Below are 16,668 nucleotides of genomic sequence, written 5' to 3' on the forward strand. Positions count from 1 at the left end.
TGCCTAGGTACAAGGGATCTACACAACCCCATGAGCCAGCTGATGGAAAGGATACTTGTATGTGACACCAAAAATGAGTGGAATGTATGTGCTGAAGCAGCAATTACTTTTTAACTAGCCTTTCAAGTTGCAATGTGAATGAGGCTCTCAAAAAAAAAAAAAACAAAAAACAAAAAACATTTCCTGCTTGTATGACTTGTGTGGGGCAAACATGGCAGAAACCAAGCCCCAGCTCACCTGTTGTGGGGTGTCTTCTCTGTGCTGCTGCAGTGCAGAGGGGACCCTAGAAGTGACTCTCACTTAAGCAGGGAAGTGCAGGCTCTTGTCGTGGTCAGTATCTAAAACGCTTCAGGTTTGAGACTGGGGCTTGTACTCCTCATGCCTCGGGCGTGCTACCTGCTTGCACCCAGAGCTGCTTAGCAATGTGGGCGGCTGGAGCCAAAGTGCTGCTGAACCTGGGCTTTCTGCAGCGATGCCTGTGTCTTGTTTTCCCTCGCTAGTGACTCTAAGTGGGCTGTGAGCGCCCACCTGGCAGGTTTTGTACCTGGGTAGGGCTGCGGCTTGCCTGAGCGCTGGGCTGCCCTGATGCTTTCACCGGGGAGCCCCTTCGCAGCAGGGTCTGCTGAGAGGCCTGGCAAGGGTTAATGCAGAAACCCCACGCCCCCTTTGACGGAGTCGGACCAACCTCGCCAAATTTGAAAAGGCATCCGGGGCTGAGTGTGCGCCCTGGGCGCAAAGAGCAGCGCTGGCCCCAGACCCCCTGCACGAGTGGCAGCAGCAGCAGCCAGGACTCAATTTGCAGAGGGAACCGGGCTTCCCCTTGAGAACCAGAGCAGCATTCCCCTGCCCGGGGCACCCCTGCCCCCCCGGTCCCAAACTCCTGGGCTACCTCCACCTAGTCGGCTCCCACTGTGACCCCGCAGTGGGGAGGCACGGTGGCCCCACGGCTTTGTGCTGAGTAAGAGGAAAGGGGGTGTGTGAGGAAAACCTTATTCTCGCAAAAATGCGGTTTGCTCTTTTCTTGTCCTGGTGCTGCTGCCTGCATGGATGTGTGCTAGGGACCGGCTTCCTCTATCAATTCCCAGCATCAACCCTGCAGCACAACTACCCAGAGCAGAACTCGGGCTCCCCGGGCAGTGGCTTCGCCAGTCGCCGGTGAGTAAGATCGGGTCTGAGCAGCGGGACAGCAAAATCGCGGGCAGAAATGCTCCCCCTCCCACCCCAGACTGGCATTTTGATCCCCAAGGAGGTTGCAAGGAGCTTATGGTGCTGCTGCACCCCGAACGAGCATCCTTGGTGGGGTGGACAGTGCCGGGAGCTGCGCTTGCCTGCCCAGGGGACTCCCTACGTGCCCGGGGCAGTGTCCCTCTAGGCAGGAGGTGCCGATGGAGTCGAGGACCTGAACTCTAGCAAGTAAACCCTGCAAACCCTTCCCCTCTTGCCTCCCCCAGCCCATTGGGGATGGAAACTTGGCCTTGCCATGGCCATGGGACAATGTGTCACTGTACTGTGCAGAGCTGGGGTTTTAAAACCTCCTGAGCCAGGACATTGGGGATGCCGGCAGAGGGAACTGTTATAGCCGCTGGCTGCGAAGAAAGCTTGTTCAGCTCAACAAAGGAAAGACCTTAATTATAGATCTCTATTCAAGAGTTGCAGCTTTCAAATAGCTGTTTAGAAACAAACCTCCCACTCCTCTCCCCTCCCCCCCAGCCCATTTCTCATAAACTTAATGTAAATCAGTTTTGATTTACTGTATCTTGCTGCTTCAACAGAGCAAACAATTTAGACTCCCCCCTCCCTGTTTTCTCTGGGTATTTCTCTAGAGGTGAAACAGCTGTTTAGATGAATGAGCCGCACTGTATAAAGTAAGAGTGGCTTAACCTGATTCCAGTTGTTCTTAAGTTTCATGATTTTTTTTTTCAGTGATTCCCTTAAATGGGGACTTGGGAATTTAATATTCAGGGCTCATCTGTCTTGTCTTTATGCCTCCCCACTCTCCCTATGCTAATACCTAGCATGCATGAGTTACGCTGCTGTGGAGGAGGGTTTAGGTTAGCATAGCTTATTTAGGCTTGGAATTGGGATTAGGCATCTGCACAATGGGTTTGCATCAGTGTGTCACAAATGCAAGAGCGGGTGCTATCCTTGTGTGTTGCACGGTTCTCACATATGGTGCACATTTCATCTCAAAGTGGGGGTGGTTTTGTTTGCTGGCCTGTCAAACAGGCCTCAGTCTGTAGGGGGTGTGATGTTAAACTACAGTAACTGTCAGAGGGTTTGAAACAGCAGAAAATTATAGGAGAGTAATGGGATAAACCTATCCCAGCTGGATCTGTTCCAAGGAACCCCCTTCCCAAAGCATGAGTTGCAATGAGAACCACATGTCGTTTGTCTTACATATCTATTAGCCTGCAGATCTTTGTTCAGAGCTACCACGCTTACATGAGCATGTACTGTATCTCTGCTCACCAAAGACCTTCCCTGATTCGCACTCTTACATGATTTTTCCCATGCGGTGGTTGTTTGGATAGCTGACCCTTTGTCAGGGGAATATAACCCTCTCCAAGTCTATAAAGTGCTGTATAAAACCGTCTAAAGTGGATTTAAACAATGATGTAGAGAAAGCTGGTAGAATTTTTGTCCAGTGGAACTTTGCCATGTGAGAATCTCCCATTCTGGCTTAAAGCAGAGGAGGAAATAAAAAATAAGTTCGAAGGGAGGGAAAATCACTGGTGGAAGTTTTGAAATAAAGATTCAAGTGCGTAGTCAAATATCACACGTTGAAGCAATCTTTGTGTGTTTAGAATTTCCCACTGAATGGTGAAGTTTTGTTGTTGGAAAATGTCTAACAAAAGCCTTTATTTCCTGATGGGAAAATCTGTGTGGGAAAACTTTACCCAGCAACAATGTTGGCCCTTTGGGGAGAGCCTCCTGCAGGGTACGGTTTCAGGTTGAGATAGCTGTGCTCTTCTGGATTTAATATGGTGCTGGATGAAGAATGAGATTTTTTGCTCTTAAATCTGACGTTGATCTGTGTGGGTGTGAAGTCCTTTCTCAGAAAGAGTGCATCAAGCTATAAGTTGTTGTTTGTATTGGTCATTGTCCCTTTTCCCATCTAAACTGGGGATCTTAATAGCACCTGAATGGTTATGTTAAGCAATGGCAGTTGCATCAGAATAGTCTGCTATCTCTGCCCTGAAGAGGTTGCAGTGGACAGAAGATGGGTGGGTGATAGCTGTTAATGGCACTAGATAGCCGTTCCCACTTTGCACTCTGCGGTCTTCCCAATGTGTGTTGTGTCCAGTGACTTCTGGCACTTTTCCTGGATGCCTTCTGCCAAGCGTAAACAGGCTGAAGCCTTGGAAATTGCTACTGCAGCTCCGGGTTTCAGTAAGTCGCAGCAGTTTTCTCCTCTATGCTGATGCAGTGCACTACAGCTGACATCTTTCCTTGACATAAGACACACCCTGTTCTTGCAGTTGGCTTTTTTTGTCCTTGATCTGCATGTGAAGACATGATAGAGCTGTCTGGGAATCTGGTATCAAAATTTTTTAACTAACTTGTTACAAAAGTTGTATTTCCCCCAAGAAAAAATAAAAAGGTTGCTGGAATCTTTTCCTATTAGAAAACGATTCCAGGCTCAGTAGTTGATTTAGTCCTTGGTGTCCAGGTTGCAGGCTGTCTTAGAGATGGACTTCCAGGGCTCTAAGGACTGCTGAGCTCTTTATCCCCTAGACAACTGGGGCCCTGGACAGTGTGAGAAACCTTTAGAGAGGAGGAAAAAAGTTAGGGGGGGGGGAAGGGAAGCATAACTCACATACCTCATAATGAAATTCTGCAATACTTGTTCTGGTGCAATTTTTTTTTTGGGGGGGGGGGGGATGAAAATTCAAGCTTCTGGTTGGTTTTAGTGATAGATCTTGTCTATTAGACCTAAGAAAATTCCAGTCTGTCTTTGCATGTGCTTGAAATGCTGTGAACTTCTGTAGGGCACGTATAAGCAATAATGCCTAACATCCAACCAGCAGTGTTTGTTGGCAATGTATATTATTGTAGCAGCCTCACTGTTTTGTTTGAAATTCGTGTTCAAACTTGCTACCGTGTCAAAGCACTGAGAATGGGAAGTGGGTCTTACCCAAAGCATAGGAATGAAGGAGCCATCTTCCTGACAGAAATATCGGCACTATTAACCATACTATACTGGTAGTTACAATTTGGTGCCCTACTTATTTTGATAGCAGTTGGATAGATAGGCCCTTCTGATGGTGGTTCTTAGTGCTTGCTACAGCAGTGATATTTCTTGAGGATAGGTGTGGAGAGAAAGGTAATATCAATCAATGGAATTCTGCAAGTGCAACTTCTGATCCCTAGAGACGGGTTTCAACACGAAAGACTAGGTGGCTTCACCCATTTCTTGTTGTCACGTGCGTGCTTCGGAGACCTGAGCACAGCCAAGGTGGAGAGATCTGTGTTCTCGTTGTGGCTCTGCCAATGACTCTCTCCATGTCAGAGAGCAGATCACTTTGCCCTGGATTCAGTGGAACAAGTAAACGCTTTGTATGCTGCTTAAACACTTTGTACGCTGCTTTGGAGTAGGTGAGTTGTTTTCTTAAACTGACATCAGCTTTCCTGCACTCTATGCTATCTTATTTCCCTCCCTGAAAAAACTAATGTGTTGATGTTTTCATATGTTTGGATGATTCTTGAAATATGCTGTTAATTATTTGGTGAGACAGGCAGTCTCCTAATTTGTGACTTGAACTGCTGGTTTTCTAGATCGAGAAGTTTGGGTGGATCTATTATAGGTAGATCTGTTTTCTTCAGAGTGGCTGCGTGCATCATGCCGGTCCTGTAAGCTACACCTTTGCTGGACATCAAATTCACCTCCCCAGCCTATTTGAAGGACTGCTGAACTATGCTGTAATGCAGTAAACTAGTCTGCAGCCTTTTAGGTGAGGCTTTGGCGTTGTTAAATACATATGGGTTTCTTTGTGAGAGAAGCCTGTTCTTGATATCACAAGGTGGTCTCTAAATCAGTGTCCTGATTTATGTAGCCTGTCTAGTGCTTTTAGAACGTATTCCTAACGTCTTCCTAACAGTTATCTGTTAATTCTGACTTTCCCAGAGAAAGATGGTTAGAATATGATTTCAGCCCCAAATTTTTGAAGTCCTTGTGGCTCTAAAGTGGGTGCGGACCATAAGACTATATGTATTAGATCAATGTAGTTCCCTTCCTTTTCCGGAGAGGCTCTTGCTTTCTGAGTCATTCCCTCCATCACCTAATAGTCTACAGCTCTTCGTTGCCAGAAGTCTCTATGGTTTGCTGTGGACTGTGCAGGGATGTCTAGCAAACAAACTGGGATTTGTGTCACACTGAGTCCTCTGCACTAATTCCCCTTTGAAGTGCCCTACCCAGGTAACCAAGAGGTCGGAAGGTCTTAAGCCCATCACCAAACCCTTCAACTATCCCATGTTTGTTTCCTTCCCTCTTTAGCCATATGATCTTCATCGAACTTGGGTTCAGTGCTGTAGCTTTGCAATGCAATTAAAACAGTGTGAAAGGGCCTAGCAACACTGGAATGGCTTTGAAATACCAGACATGACTTTAGTTACTGTGCTAAATTGTATTCGTTTAGGAAATCTCCTACTGTCCTGGCTTTCCAGCTGTTTGTGTGAATTGTTTCCTGTCAAGTACATTTCATTTTCCAGCTCCAGCAAGGAAAAGGCAGCAGAGAGGCAAAGCAATGGGTGGCAGTGAACTCGTGCTCTCCTTGGATAAATTAACAAATGTGTCTCTTTCAATAACCCTTAATTGTTCCTTTTCTCAAAGCTGAGCTTGTTAGTGTTTTAAATCCTAGATGAAATGCACAAAGTCAGAAATTTAACAGCTTTGCTTGGTGGAGTAGTTCTGTGACACTTGGATCATAGACTGCTTACATCTCTTGTATCTGATTGGGCTGTGTCTTGATAAAGGGAGAAAAAACTTAAGGATTTGTAACTAAAATAACTGTGAAAGAATGGAAGCGTCGGATACTTGTAGGTCTTCTGAATGAGAACAATGGACTGGCTATCAGGCTTTTTCTAGGTTTTCTGGATGTTGAAGCCACGTTATTCTGTTGTAAAACAGACTGCCTCTCCTGTAGGAGGATGTTAAAATTCATTGGACTTCTTTTCTGCAATGTATTCAAAGCTCTCAAGTCACTGTTAACTGGAAGGAGGTAGACAGCGCTTAAATACTTTCACTGAGACAGAATGCTTATTTTGAGGCTTTGAGCTTAAAGCCAGCCCATGCCAGCTTGGAAGTCACAAAAAGACTCTAATAAGAATCAGAGCTGCAAGAATTAAATAAATAAATAAATAACGTTAGCAACTGGAATATTATCCTCCAAATCTTTGACTTTTTATATAATTGAATAGTATTAAAGTTTCTACTTAATGTGTATGAACACACTGGGGCATGGATCTGAATTAGAGTCCTTAAGTACAACTATAGTACTATTATAGTACTACAGTAGTAAGACTACTTTATAGTAGTCCTCAAGTACTACTATGACAAAGGAAGAGGGTAGGAACTGTGATGTTGTTCCTTATTGCTTTTGCTCCTTATTTCCTTTTTGGGAAGAAGCAACTGTTTATTCAGTGTAATAAATTGCAAGTCCATAATGAACTTGAGATGTTTTGGCTTGTTTGACATCTTTAATTCCCCAGTACCCCAGAAATGAACAGATGTGTAATTAGAGAGTATGCTTGGGTGAAAGTGTTATCTGTAATGATTTAGGCCTGGGTATTTGAAAATGGCTGTATCTGTTTACTTTTTGAAAGGAAGGATAAGTGGGAAGTTATTTCAGATCTGAGACACATTTTCAATTTCCGAAATGGGGAGATCATAGCCCTGGCAAAGGAAAGGGGGGAAAAAAAAAATTCCCTCTCCTCTCTGTTTAAAGGGCTTTAACCCAGAAGCCCACAGGATGGATGCTATTGAGAGAAATGTTTGAGGCAGCTTTGTGATGTTTAAAGTCTGGGATGGATGGATCTCCTTTTCCATAACTCTGTTTTCATTCTGTGGTTTATCTGGAAAACCCAATTCAAGTATCTGCCTCTTAAAATTGTAATAGTTGACTCTTTTTTTAAACAACCCTCTTTGAAGCTGAGAAGAGAAGGTATCTGTGAGCTTCTTTTATGTAGGACTCTTCCCTTTACTTCCTTGTGGTCTGCTGCATGCCTCTAAGCTGTTCTGTGGGAGCTGAGTAAGGCTTTCTTTATTCAACTATATTCTTCTGTGCTGACCAAACAAACTATCTGTCCAAACTTTAAAGCTAATGTGAGGTACCACTGTATGGAAATGCATCTAGTCATGTCCAATTTTGACACTAGGTTATGTAGTCAGATGTCTTTTTAATCACTTCCAATTTTTTCTGTCCCTAGGAACTGGGTGGAAGTGATACTCTTTTGCAGTTCTTGTGCTAAGTACAGGCATGTGTTTGCTCAAAGCATCTCAGAAATGCCATCACTATGAACTTGTGAGGTAGGGTAATATCCTCCTCCATACGGTCTCGTAACCAAGTTGTACTGAGTCTGTAGAGTTAGGACAGGTCCTAACTGTTCTTTGAGCTCAATTTTTTGTGTGTATGTGCTCTAGTGAGGAGCTGTTCTTGGCTCTGCAGGTGAGCAGGACTCAATCCTACTCTTCACTTTTCAGTGCAATACCTTTAGTAATTAAACAAAAAAAAGAGAGAAAAAGATAGCACATGAGGTGGGAACAAGTGCCAAGTGAAGGCAGCGTAGGCAAAGACATTTTATGAAAGATGTGTGTTTCATGTGAGGACAGTTTGGGGGATGGACACTGTAGAAGTGAGGAAGGGGACACAGCACATAGGACTACAGGACCAGAGCACTAAGATGACTTGTCTTCTGCTCTGCATGAGAAACTGGAATAGGATTCTTCTCAGCCTAGGCACGCGGGATGTTGGAGCTCTTTAGGACTAAGAAAAGGCAGCAGCATAGGTGCTAAATGAGCTAGACCTTCCTCTTGTCCCTTTGTGGTGACCTTGTGAGATGGAGTTTCTCTGTTGAGGCACAGCACAGCAACTTCCCTTCTCTGCTCCGCTTGTCCTATGCATGGGGTCAGTCACCATCTGCTCTTTCCCCACAGGACTGTGCTTATTCCGCAGTTCAGAAGTGTGGCACTGGGAGCTTTCAGCTTGGTTTGCAATGCTGCTTCTCATCATGAAAAGGCTTGGGGCAGATAGGCTGCTGTGGGTGTTCGGATGATGTAACGTCTCCAAGCCGAGTTTCCCATTGGCCTGCTGCTGCGGTGCTTGGTGGGGTGTGGTAGCCCTGAACGGAAGGGCAGACATTTCTTTTTGCTGTGTTCTGCTTAGCCCTTATTAAACTCAGATGTTTCTAACCCCTTCCTCCAGGCTCTCATTATTGCTGTAAACACAGCAGAGGACAGTGAGCTTTTTCAAGTCCTCATTTGAGGCAGCAGCGGGTGACAGCTCTTCTCGGGTCTGCTCCTGCGTGTGTGCGGAGGGAGGTCTGTCATGAATGTAACCCTCCAACCCGAGGGAGGTTCCACTAATGTTTTCTCTGGGGGAAAAAGAATCTTTACCCCCCCCCCCCCCCGACGCCACTTCTCTGCCCCGCAGTTTGGGTGACTGGCTTTTTTTGTCTGATTCTCAGACAAAAATGTGCTATAGTGTAGCATCACTATATCTTGTCCAAACTTGGAGTTGTTCGCATTTTTAGGTGGCATTGAAAGTGATGCCAGCTAAAATATGGTTTCAGTTGCCGTGCTGAGATGACTAAAAACGCTCTCCTAGAAGAGGACGCTTAGGTCTGGCTGTCAGCAGCTCCTGTGTTACAGCCATACGTGTTCCTGATTTGCTATAGGACTCTCACAGAAAGTTTGGGGCGGGGGGGGGGGGAGGTTGCCTTTCTTTTTGTTAAGGGGAAAGGGGATGAGAGAGTCCCATAGTAACAGGACCTTAGATGCTTCCTACTTTTCTCCTATTAACTTCACTTCACACAATGCAAGCTACCATATCCCCTTCAAGTGCAACTTATGAATCCTTGGTACCTTTAAATATAAAACTGTTAACTTTGAGGTGTAACCAGGCTATTTCTAGCCTTCTTGTATATGACTCTCCAAGGATTGTTGCATCTCTCGCGAATCTTGAGTCTCAAATCTCTGTCCGTTTAATATCGTTCTGTTTTGGGCTGAGAAATTCCTGGCCCTGCAAGTTACCAGAGCTGCTTTATGAATGGTATCTGGCTTGGTGAGAACTGCCTTCCTGCAGGATTTCTGAGGATCTCTGTAAGGTTACCTATGTGACTTGTTCTTGTGACATTTTCATATCTGACTCTCATCTGGCATGCCCTGTTGTGAATTGAGCTAATGATCCTGATTCTAATTTATCAGGAGCTAAGCTAGATGGTAGGAAGATCGCTGCCATTTCAGTGCTGAATTTGGCCACTGGATGCTAGATTTCTCTTTGGAGATCTGGGCTATCCTAAGGCATTGGAAGGTGGGCTGCTCTATTGCTAGGTACTTGAAATCTGGCCCTTTGAGTCTCTGACTCGATTTGAATTGCCCTTCAGGAGTTTCTGGCGCATGGGAGGTACTGAGAGCTTTTGTCATTTGGTATTCCACATCCTTGGGAAAACACTGATTTAATTAATGGTCATTGCAGCTTTGAGGGGAACATTTTATGCTGCTTTTAATGAACTTTAAGCTAAAATGGCAGGGATCCTGAGAACTGAGCTGTCAGCTTGGGTCTGTCATTGGCGCTAGCAGTACAGGCTGGGGAAAATCTGATATGCTTAAGCTTCAGTATTTCGGCATGGCAAACCCCACTAACCTAAACACATAGGGGGAGTCGCATTCTTTGGTATGCCTAATCTCTGAATTTTGTTAAACATGCATTTCTGCCAGAACTTTATTGGACAGAACAATAGTGACCAGCTGGGCAAGTGACCCAGGCTTTTCTGGTCGCAGAGGAATTCAGATTTTGAGGAGACCAGATTCTCATGTGCAGCTTAAAATGATCTGGATATAGTTGCTTTTAATTATCAGCTGGCTGATTCATAAGGCTTTGTTTTTTCCATCCTCTCCCCGAACAAATGGACTGTTCCCTCAAACACTCAGTGTATATTCTATAGAACAGCATGAAGTCTGGGAATTGAGACTTGTAAATTCTGTCTTATTTTCCCTGAATAAAATGGGAATAGTAATACTTCCCTTTGAGGAAGGGAAGGCTCTGGGGAGTACTTTGTGAGGGTGTGGTTAGATCTTAGATAGAAAGCTGCAAAATCCTAAGTATTGTACATGAATATATGCACAAGTTTATAATAAATCTATGAATGATAATTCTTGGCACTTGTATAAACTTCCACTCTTACAGCATAGAGGTCAGCCTGCTCCTTGTTTCATGTACCTCTCTGAGCCTGGAAGACTGATATTAGTCTCTGGGAGTTAGTCTTTGACCTTAGCAGAGAAGGATTTAGTGAGGAGGTCAGGCTGAGAGAGGCAGAAGTGAAGGGGAAGGAGGTGCTGAGTGGGAGAGGCTGGAGTGAACAGCAGCAGAGAGTAGAGTGGTGGCACTGGTTGTGGTGCTTCCCTCTTCCCTTGTGCACTGAACAGGCTGTGGGAGGCTGGATGCGTTGTGTGTCCATGGAAGCAACACTGGCCTGTGGGCATGCGGTGAAAAACTGTCACCTCAACAGCTGTTGCTACCACACAACCTTTGAGCAAAGGCCGGTCTGGGTATGATGCTGCGGAGTTCCTCATTTCCCATGCAGTGTCTGATATATAGTAGAAGAGTGAAAGAGGCAAGTTGGCTCTGTGGGATGTTACAGCACTTGGCTTAATGCTGCTGTAAATCAGCGTAACCTGCAGCAAAATATATTGTCTCCCTGCAGTGTATTTCAGGATACAGCACTGAGCCAAATAGTTTAAACTATCGCACAGTAAAATACTGTCTCTTGGGCTGCTGTTACTGGAAGTCACTAATGTATATCACGAATGATACAAAAATTTTGGATTACAAAGTGGTAGGAATTCCTAGGCTGTCGGCCTGTGGATAAGGTTTGAATGACTGCACACTGCAAGCACAAATAATAAGATCCCACTTTGCCAAGCCCCAGAAAAATACTTGAGTCCTGATAGTGTAATTAGAAGTCTGCTAAAACCTTTTCAAGACCTCTGCAATAAAACCCATTGGAAACTTATTACAAGAACTGCAGCAACATACTCATTTGCTTGGGTAATGTCCTTTGAAACAATCAAGCTCTCTAATTATGTCCACCAATCCCTGCCAAGTGGTTATTGGCATCTGAACTAGAAGATTTTCAAACAGCATCTAGGTTTTCAAAGCAGCATCTTAGAATTTTGCTGAAATTAAGCTTTCAGCTCCCAGGTACCTTTTGGAGAAGTTACTCCTTAATCCTTGGGAAGGTAAGGATGAAGTTGTATCTTAGGAATCATAGGAATTGTCACAACTCAGCTTGTGAGCTGAATGCAATGGGAAGCTGAATTAGTTTGCTAATTCACACTTCAACTGGCTTGTGCCTTGACTGAACCTAGGAGCCAGCTTGTGCTACCCAAGCACCGGGGTTATTGAGTTGTGTCTGAACATCCCTCTGTGGCCTAGAGAGAGAGAGACAGGGCTCCCTTTGCAGGGCACCTCCATCAGCCTTTTTTTTTTTTTTTCCTGACCTGAAATTCCAAGCTCCCCACATCTTTTGTGGCTCACGTATTACTAGTAATAATTGAGCAGGCCGTGCCCATGTTGACTGCGAGGGGAAACGGTTCAGTAGTGATTCTCTGTTACTCCCTGTTCTGAGATGTTGTTCAATAAAACCTTTTTTTTTTTTTTTTTTAAATGTGAGAAATGTTTCAGTTGAAACTCATCCCTCTTTGTTTTGCCAGAAGTGTGTGACGCAGGTATGTCACAGCCATTTAATTTGAATCCCAGCACTAATATGTGCTATGAATATTGATGTTCAGTGGCTTCACTGGTATTATGGGCTCCTTACACACTTAGAAAGGGACCAAGCAAACACTGCCATGACTGGGTGAGGCTACTGCCTTTGCCTGAAGGGTGGCTGTGCTTTGCTGAAGTACCGCATGTAAAAATTCCCCCAAACTGCAATGGAAAGTTGTAAAGGAAAACCATCAAGTTATGTATGTACGGAGGGGAAAAAACACAAGCAAGTTTTTTAGCTGTGATGTGCAAAGGCTGCTTGCGTATATGCTTAGCATAATAACCCTCTGCAGACTGTACAGTTTCTGAACAGCCATGGGTCATTCACAGGTTTCCTGGTTTGCAAATGTATGCTGCTCTTCCCAAACTGACTATAAGAAAGATAGCAGAAAGACGTAAAGCAGCTGTCAGCCATCAATAAAATTCAAGTTATAACTGTTTTAAAAGTAGTCTTATCCTTCACGCTCTTCTCCTCTTCTCCTCCTCTATTCAGCCTCCAGACATTCTGCTTTTGGAGAAATCTGTGCAAATTTGAGGGGGGCAAACGTCAGCTGTCTTTAATGGCTTTGCCTTGACTTTGTCACAAGCTATTGCAGGTAGTAGGTGTCTAAAATGGGATGTGGGTGTATCTGGTGTTGGTCAGTGCCTGTTGCGTTCTCCCTGCAAGCAGAGTCTGAGACTCTTCCCACCGATACCTCTAGGCATTTCCATTCCCAGAGCTGGGGAGAGGGTTGCCTAATAAGCCTTTTCTTTAGGAGTTTGGGTCATTTATGTGCCTAACTTTGCACCCTTACCAAACTCATGGTTAAAAATATGTTGTGGGATTTCCTGCTTTGCCTTGGGAAAGTGAAGTTGTCCTCCCTTTTTGCATTGGCAGGTAACTTCAAACTTAACAGAACAAAACAGTCCCTCCCCCCCAGCGCTCATGTAATGGATTCTGCCATATTTGATAATTCCCCACAGAATAGTGCAGGAATTTTTCTGGCCAATTGTCTATATCTCTCCTTTGGACCCCCTGCTGTCACCTCTCTGGCTCAGAGCTTCTCTCTCCCATCCGGTTTCTCACATGTGTACTCGGGAATGTTTCAAAGCAGTGTTATCATTCAGAAGGAATCTACAGTGCGTGCACAGGCTATGGGGGTTTTTCTTTCAGCTGTTATTACTTGGCCAAATCAAACCCGTTTTCCACCTGGATACCGAAGTGTAGATCTCCTCCCTCAAGACCATCTCCCTTCCAAATAGAGGCTTCCAAAGCACTGAGGCACTAAAGCAGTTTCTTAGATTGTTCAAGAATTTTTTAATAATGCAGAAAGGTGTTAGTGTTTCTGTTCAGGCGAGAAGGGCTCTCCCCCCATGAACAAACTAGGTTGCACCACGGTTTTAAGAAGGGAAAATAAATAATTGTTCTTGGTCAGAAATGAGGTATGGAGACTACTTCCAAAACGGTGAAAGCTTAGGAAGATGTGTCAAAAAGCAAAAGAGCCTTTTTAATTGAAAAGATGCAATTAGATGTTCTATCTATGGGTGTTTTAAGTACAGTAGGCTGCGAGTGATTTAAACATATACCATCTGGTTAAGAGCGAGTTTAAAAGTTGATGAGACAATACAGTTTTCACTAGCAGGGGTTTGGGACTACTGTGGGCAGAAGGGCTGATCTACAGCAAATGCTATGTAGTTACTTTTACGGCTTTGGAACAGCGCAGCCGGCCGAGTGTAAGAGTGGGAGTCTGGAGAAAGGTGAACAGGAGGTTACTGGTATAGCAGAACGTCATACGCCTGTAACTACTGCATCCCAACTGCGTTTCCACTTTGTGCGGATGAAGCGCTTCACGACTGGCACCTGGAGAACATTTTAGGGCACATCTAGGGAACATTTTAGGAAAACATTTTAGGGCAACTCATTACTGTGTTCAGGTGGGCACTGGGAGTGAGTGGCTTGAGAAGGAAGCAAGGAAGGGAAAGATGTGATCACCTAGCCACCCGTGGGTGTGGATATGCACTTATAAAGGGTATTGCCAGTTTACTGCAGTAAAGTTGACTTTTGAAGACTTTAGGCTGTTTAAGTAGAAATTTATTAACCTTAAAGCTATTGAGACATCCTCCTGCCTTAGCTCACTGTCTCTGATCTCTCTCCCAACATGCACTTGAATCAAAACTGAGTGTTGTGAAGGGCAAACTGAGCTCTCTGATCACATAAGAGATCTCAGTTTTGATGTTCCTACTTCCCTACACATGAAACTCCCATGGGTGTGACTGGAACAATAGGATTATTTTCCAAATTATTTTTTATTGTAGTAACGCCCAGGACAGCCTTGTGCCAGACGTGACAGACATGGAATAAAAAGTTTTCAACTTAAATAGCAAATTAGCATGCACCCTTTGGGCTTTGTTTTTCAAACTGATTAACGCTTTGAACGCCTGCTATAGAGGCTTTGCAGGACTTTGTTTTTATTGAGGTGGGCATGCAAACTGGCTCAGCTTGGGGATCTGTGAGCTGGCCAAGCAAAAGACTGCCTACCTGATGCTGTGCAGTGCAGCCTGTTATTCAGAATAGCCTGGCATACCAGTAGAGCAGTCACTGGAGGAACGTGCTTTGCTCTTGAAAGGAGTACAGGCCTGTTAATATGGTAGAGCTGCCCAAGAAACCCTCCTGGAGCCCCTACTCCACATTCTTTCAGCAGGAGTCCTCTCTCAGACCTAGTGCAAATGCTGGCGGATGGGTATCAGACCTTGAACTGCCTCGCTAGATGTGAGCGGCTGAGCTTGACCCATCAGGAAGGGAAAGAGGGCTTATTGATCTCTAAGCAATAAAAGTAGGTGGGATTTGTGTAGACTGGGTTATTTCTGACATCTTACTTCCAGCTCTGGTATAGCAGGCCTGTTCTTCCAGAGTTGCTGCTTGCTAGCCGGTAGAAGATGAGTTCTGTGAAGAACGTAGGTATGCGTGTTTATGCAGGATGGACCAGTGGTTGCTTGTCGGGCACTCTGGAAAGTGCTGGGCACCTTAGAAGGTTGTAGGATTTTCTTATAAATTTGCTTTTGAGGAAAGTGACTTAAGTAATTCATAAGTAGAGGATCCTGATTTTAAGGTACTGCTGACATAATGCTGGATCTGCATTTCACAACCTCTGTGGCTCTTGCTGTTTCTTTAGCTGTTACAAAGAGCATGTTGTCATGTCTGGCTCTTGGTATGACATTCATTTGAAATAGTTTATGGTTTGAGGGATGCAGAATAAAGTTAAGCCTATGTACTTACTAGGACTTAAACTCTAGACCGAAAGAGATCCCCTTAGCTCATTAAATCTGGTTCCCCACAATGACGGGCAACTGCACAATATATGACTAGTCTAGAAAGGTCTGCAGCATATTCACCTGTGTACCAGAGCCCACAAAATACTTTCCAACTTGCTGAACAAATTTAAGGCCTAGATTGAATGATATGATTGTAACGTACCTCAGGAAAAGGTAGAGGAAGTGTTGCTAGCAGAGTTTTGGGTTCTGTTTACATGACGTAGTTGTCCATAAAGGTGTTTCCAGTCATGTTCTAACACTTGTGAAGCTGAAGCTGATCCACTTTTCAGTGCCTTGTTTCGGGCCCTTTGTACTGGGAGTTTATGAAACGCTGCTCTGAGCATTGACATAATTCAGAAAAACAAATCCATATTGTCTTTAAGATAAAAGGCAATATTTTTTTTAATGGGATCTCTTATTTGATTTATTAAGTTATTTTAGATCTCAAATAGCTCTACCGGTCTCCAGTGACAGTAATATCTGTACTGTTCAGCTTCAGGAAAAGCATGAAACATGCATGTTAAATGGGCAGATCAACACCATGTGATTAATAGCAAGCACTGACTTGTTCATACCTTCTTTTTTTTTTTTTTTTCTCTGATATCCTCAGTGCTCTCCTTTGACGTTGCTTTTGTTCTTATTGGAATCTGTGTTTCACAGTGCCGGTACAATGCTAATGAAAAGCACTGCTCCATCTCAGCAAAGGCTGTATGCTGCGGTCGTGCACAAAGTGCTGACGCTTAGCATGCTGCTGAGTGCTGTGAGTTTGGCATCAGAAGGCTGAATTTGAGGCACAAAGATGCACTGTTGGCCGTGTAAGTAAAAAGCAAACAAACAAAATGTTAAGGAACTGACCCTGGGTTGATGCATGCAAATTCAGGCCCTGTGTTGCTGATGCTTAATTTGAAGGAGATGCTGGACACCAACTAGATGCAGGAGACTGATTTAGCAGTTGCTGTGTTGGTGGACACGGGTTGTGTGAAGTGTTGCCTTTGCTGAGTTTCATCATGATATATTGTAGCAAGTGAACTTCAGGCAGCTATGGGTAGTGACTTTGTAGCCACAACAAGAGCATTCATAATACAAGGGACAGTGTTACAGGGTTGCTGACTCCTTACTGCTAGTTTTCTTGACATTTTTTATCTCTCCTCGAAGTTTTGAGGACAAACTGGTGTGTGTCAGTGGCCTCCCCCTCCACTCTCTGCTATTTCAAAGTTGGAGAGTTTAATTCCCGATGAATTTATGCTGGTGTAAATTTAGAGTGTGCTGGTACTGACTTTAATAAAATTGTGCCCTCTAATGAAAATCAGGGCCGCTGTCTTCAGCTTCAGCAGTTCTAGATTAGGTTTTTGGAGCAGGGCACGTAGTCAAACGGCAAGTGAGTCCTTTAGAA

General features: G+C 44.4%; 1 protein-coding gene across 12 annotated transcripts in view; it reads left to right on the forward strand.

Annotated features, from left to right (window-relative positions):
- Window positions 1–668: 668 nt before the first annotated feature.
- Window positions 669–16,668, forward strand: part of COL26A1 (collagen type XXVI alpha 1 chain) — a 182,395-nt gene continuing 166,395 nt past the window's right edge. For 4 of the 12 annotated variants that reach the window (XM_009678109.2, XM_009678113.2, XM_068910267.1 and 1 more), the window contains exon 1: window positions 706–1,155. In XM_009678109.2, the coding sequence (XP_009676404.1) occupies window positions 1,004–1,155 (152 nt within the window). In that variant the 5' untranslated portion in view covers window positions 706–1,003. Of the gene's footprint in view, window positions 1,156–16,668 lie in introns of all 12 variants that reach the window. The other 8 variants (XM_009678111.2, XM_068910266.1, XM_009678116.2 and 5 more) reach the window with 5 other exon arrangements.

The sequence above is a fragment of the Struthio camelus genome, chromosome 16 (assembly GCF_040807025.1).
Source record: "Struthio camelus isolate bStrCam1 chromosome 16, bStrCam1.hap1, whole genome shotgun sequence".
In the NCBI taxonomy this organism is placed as follows: domain Eukaryota; kingdom Metazoa; phylum Chordata; class Aves; order Struthioniformes; family Struthionidae; genus Struthio; species Struthio camelus.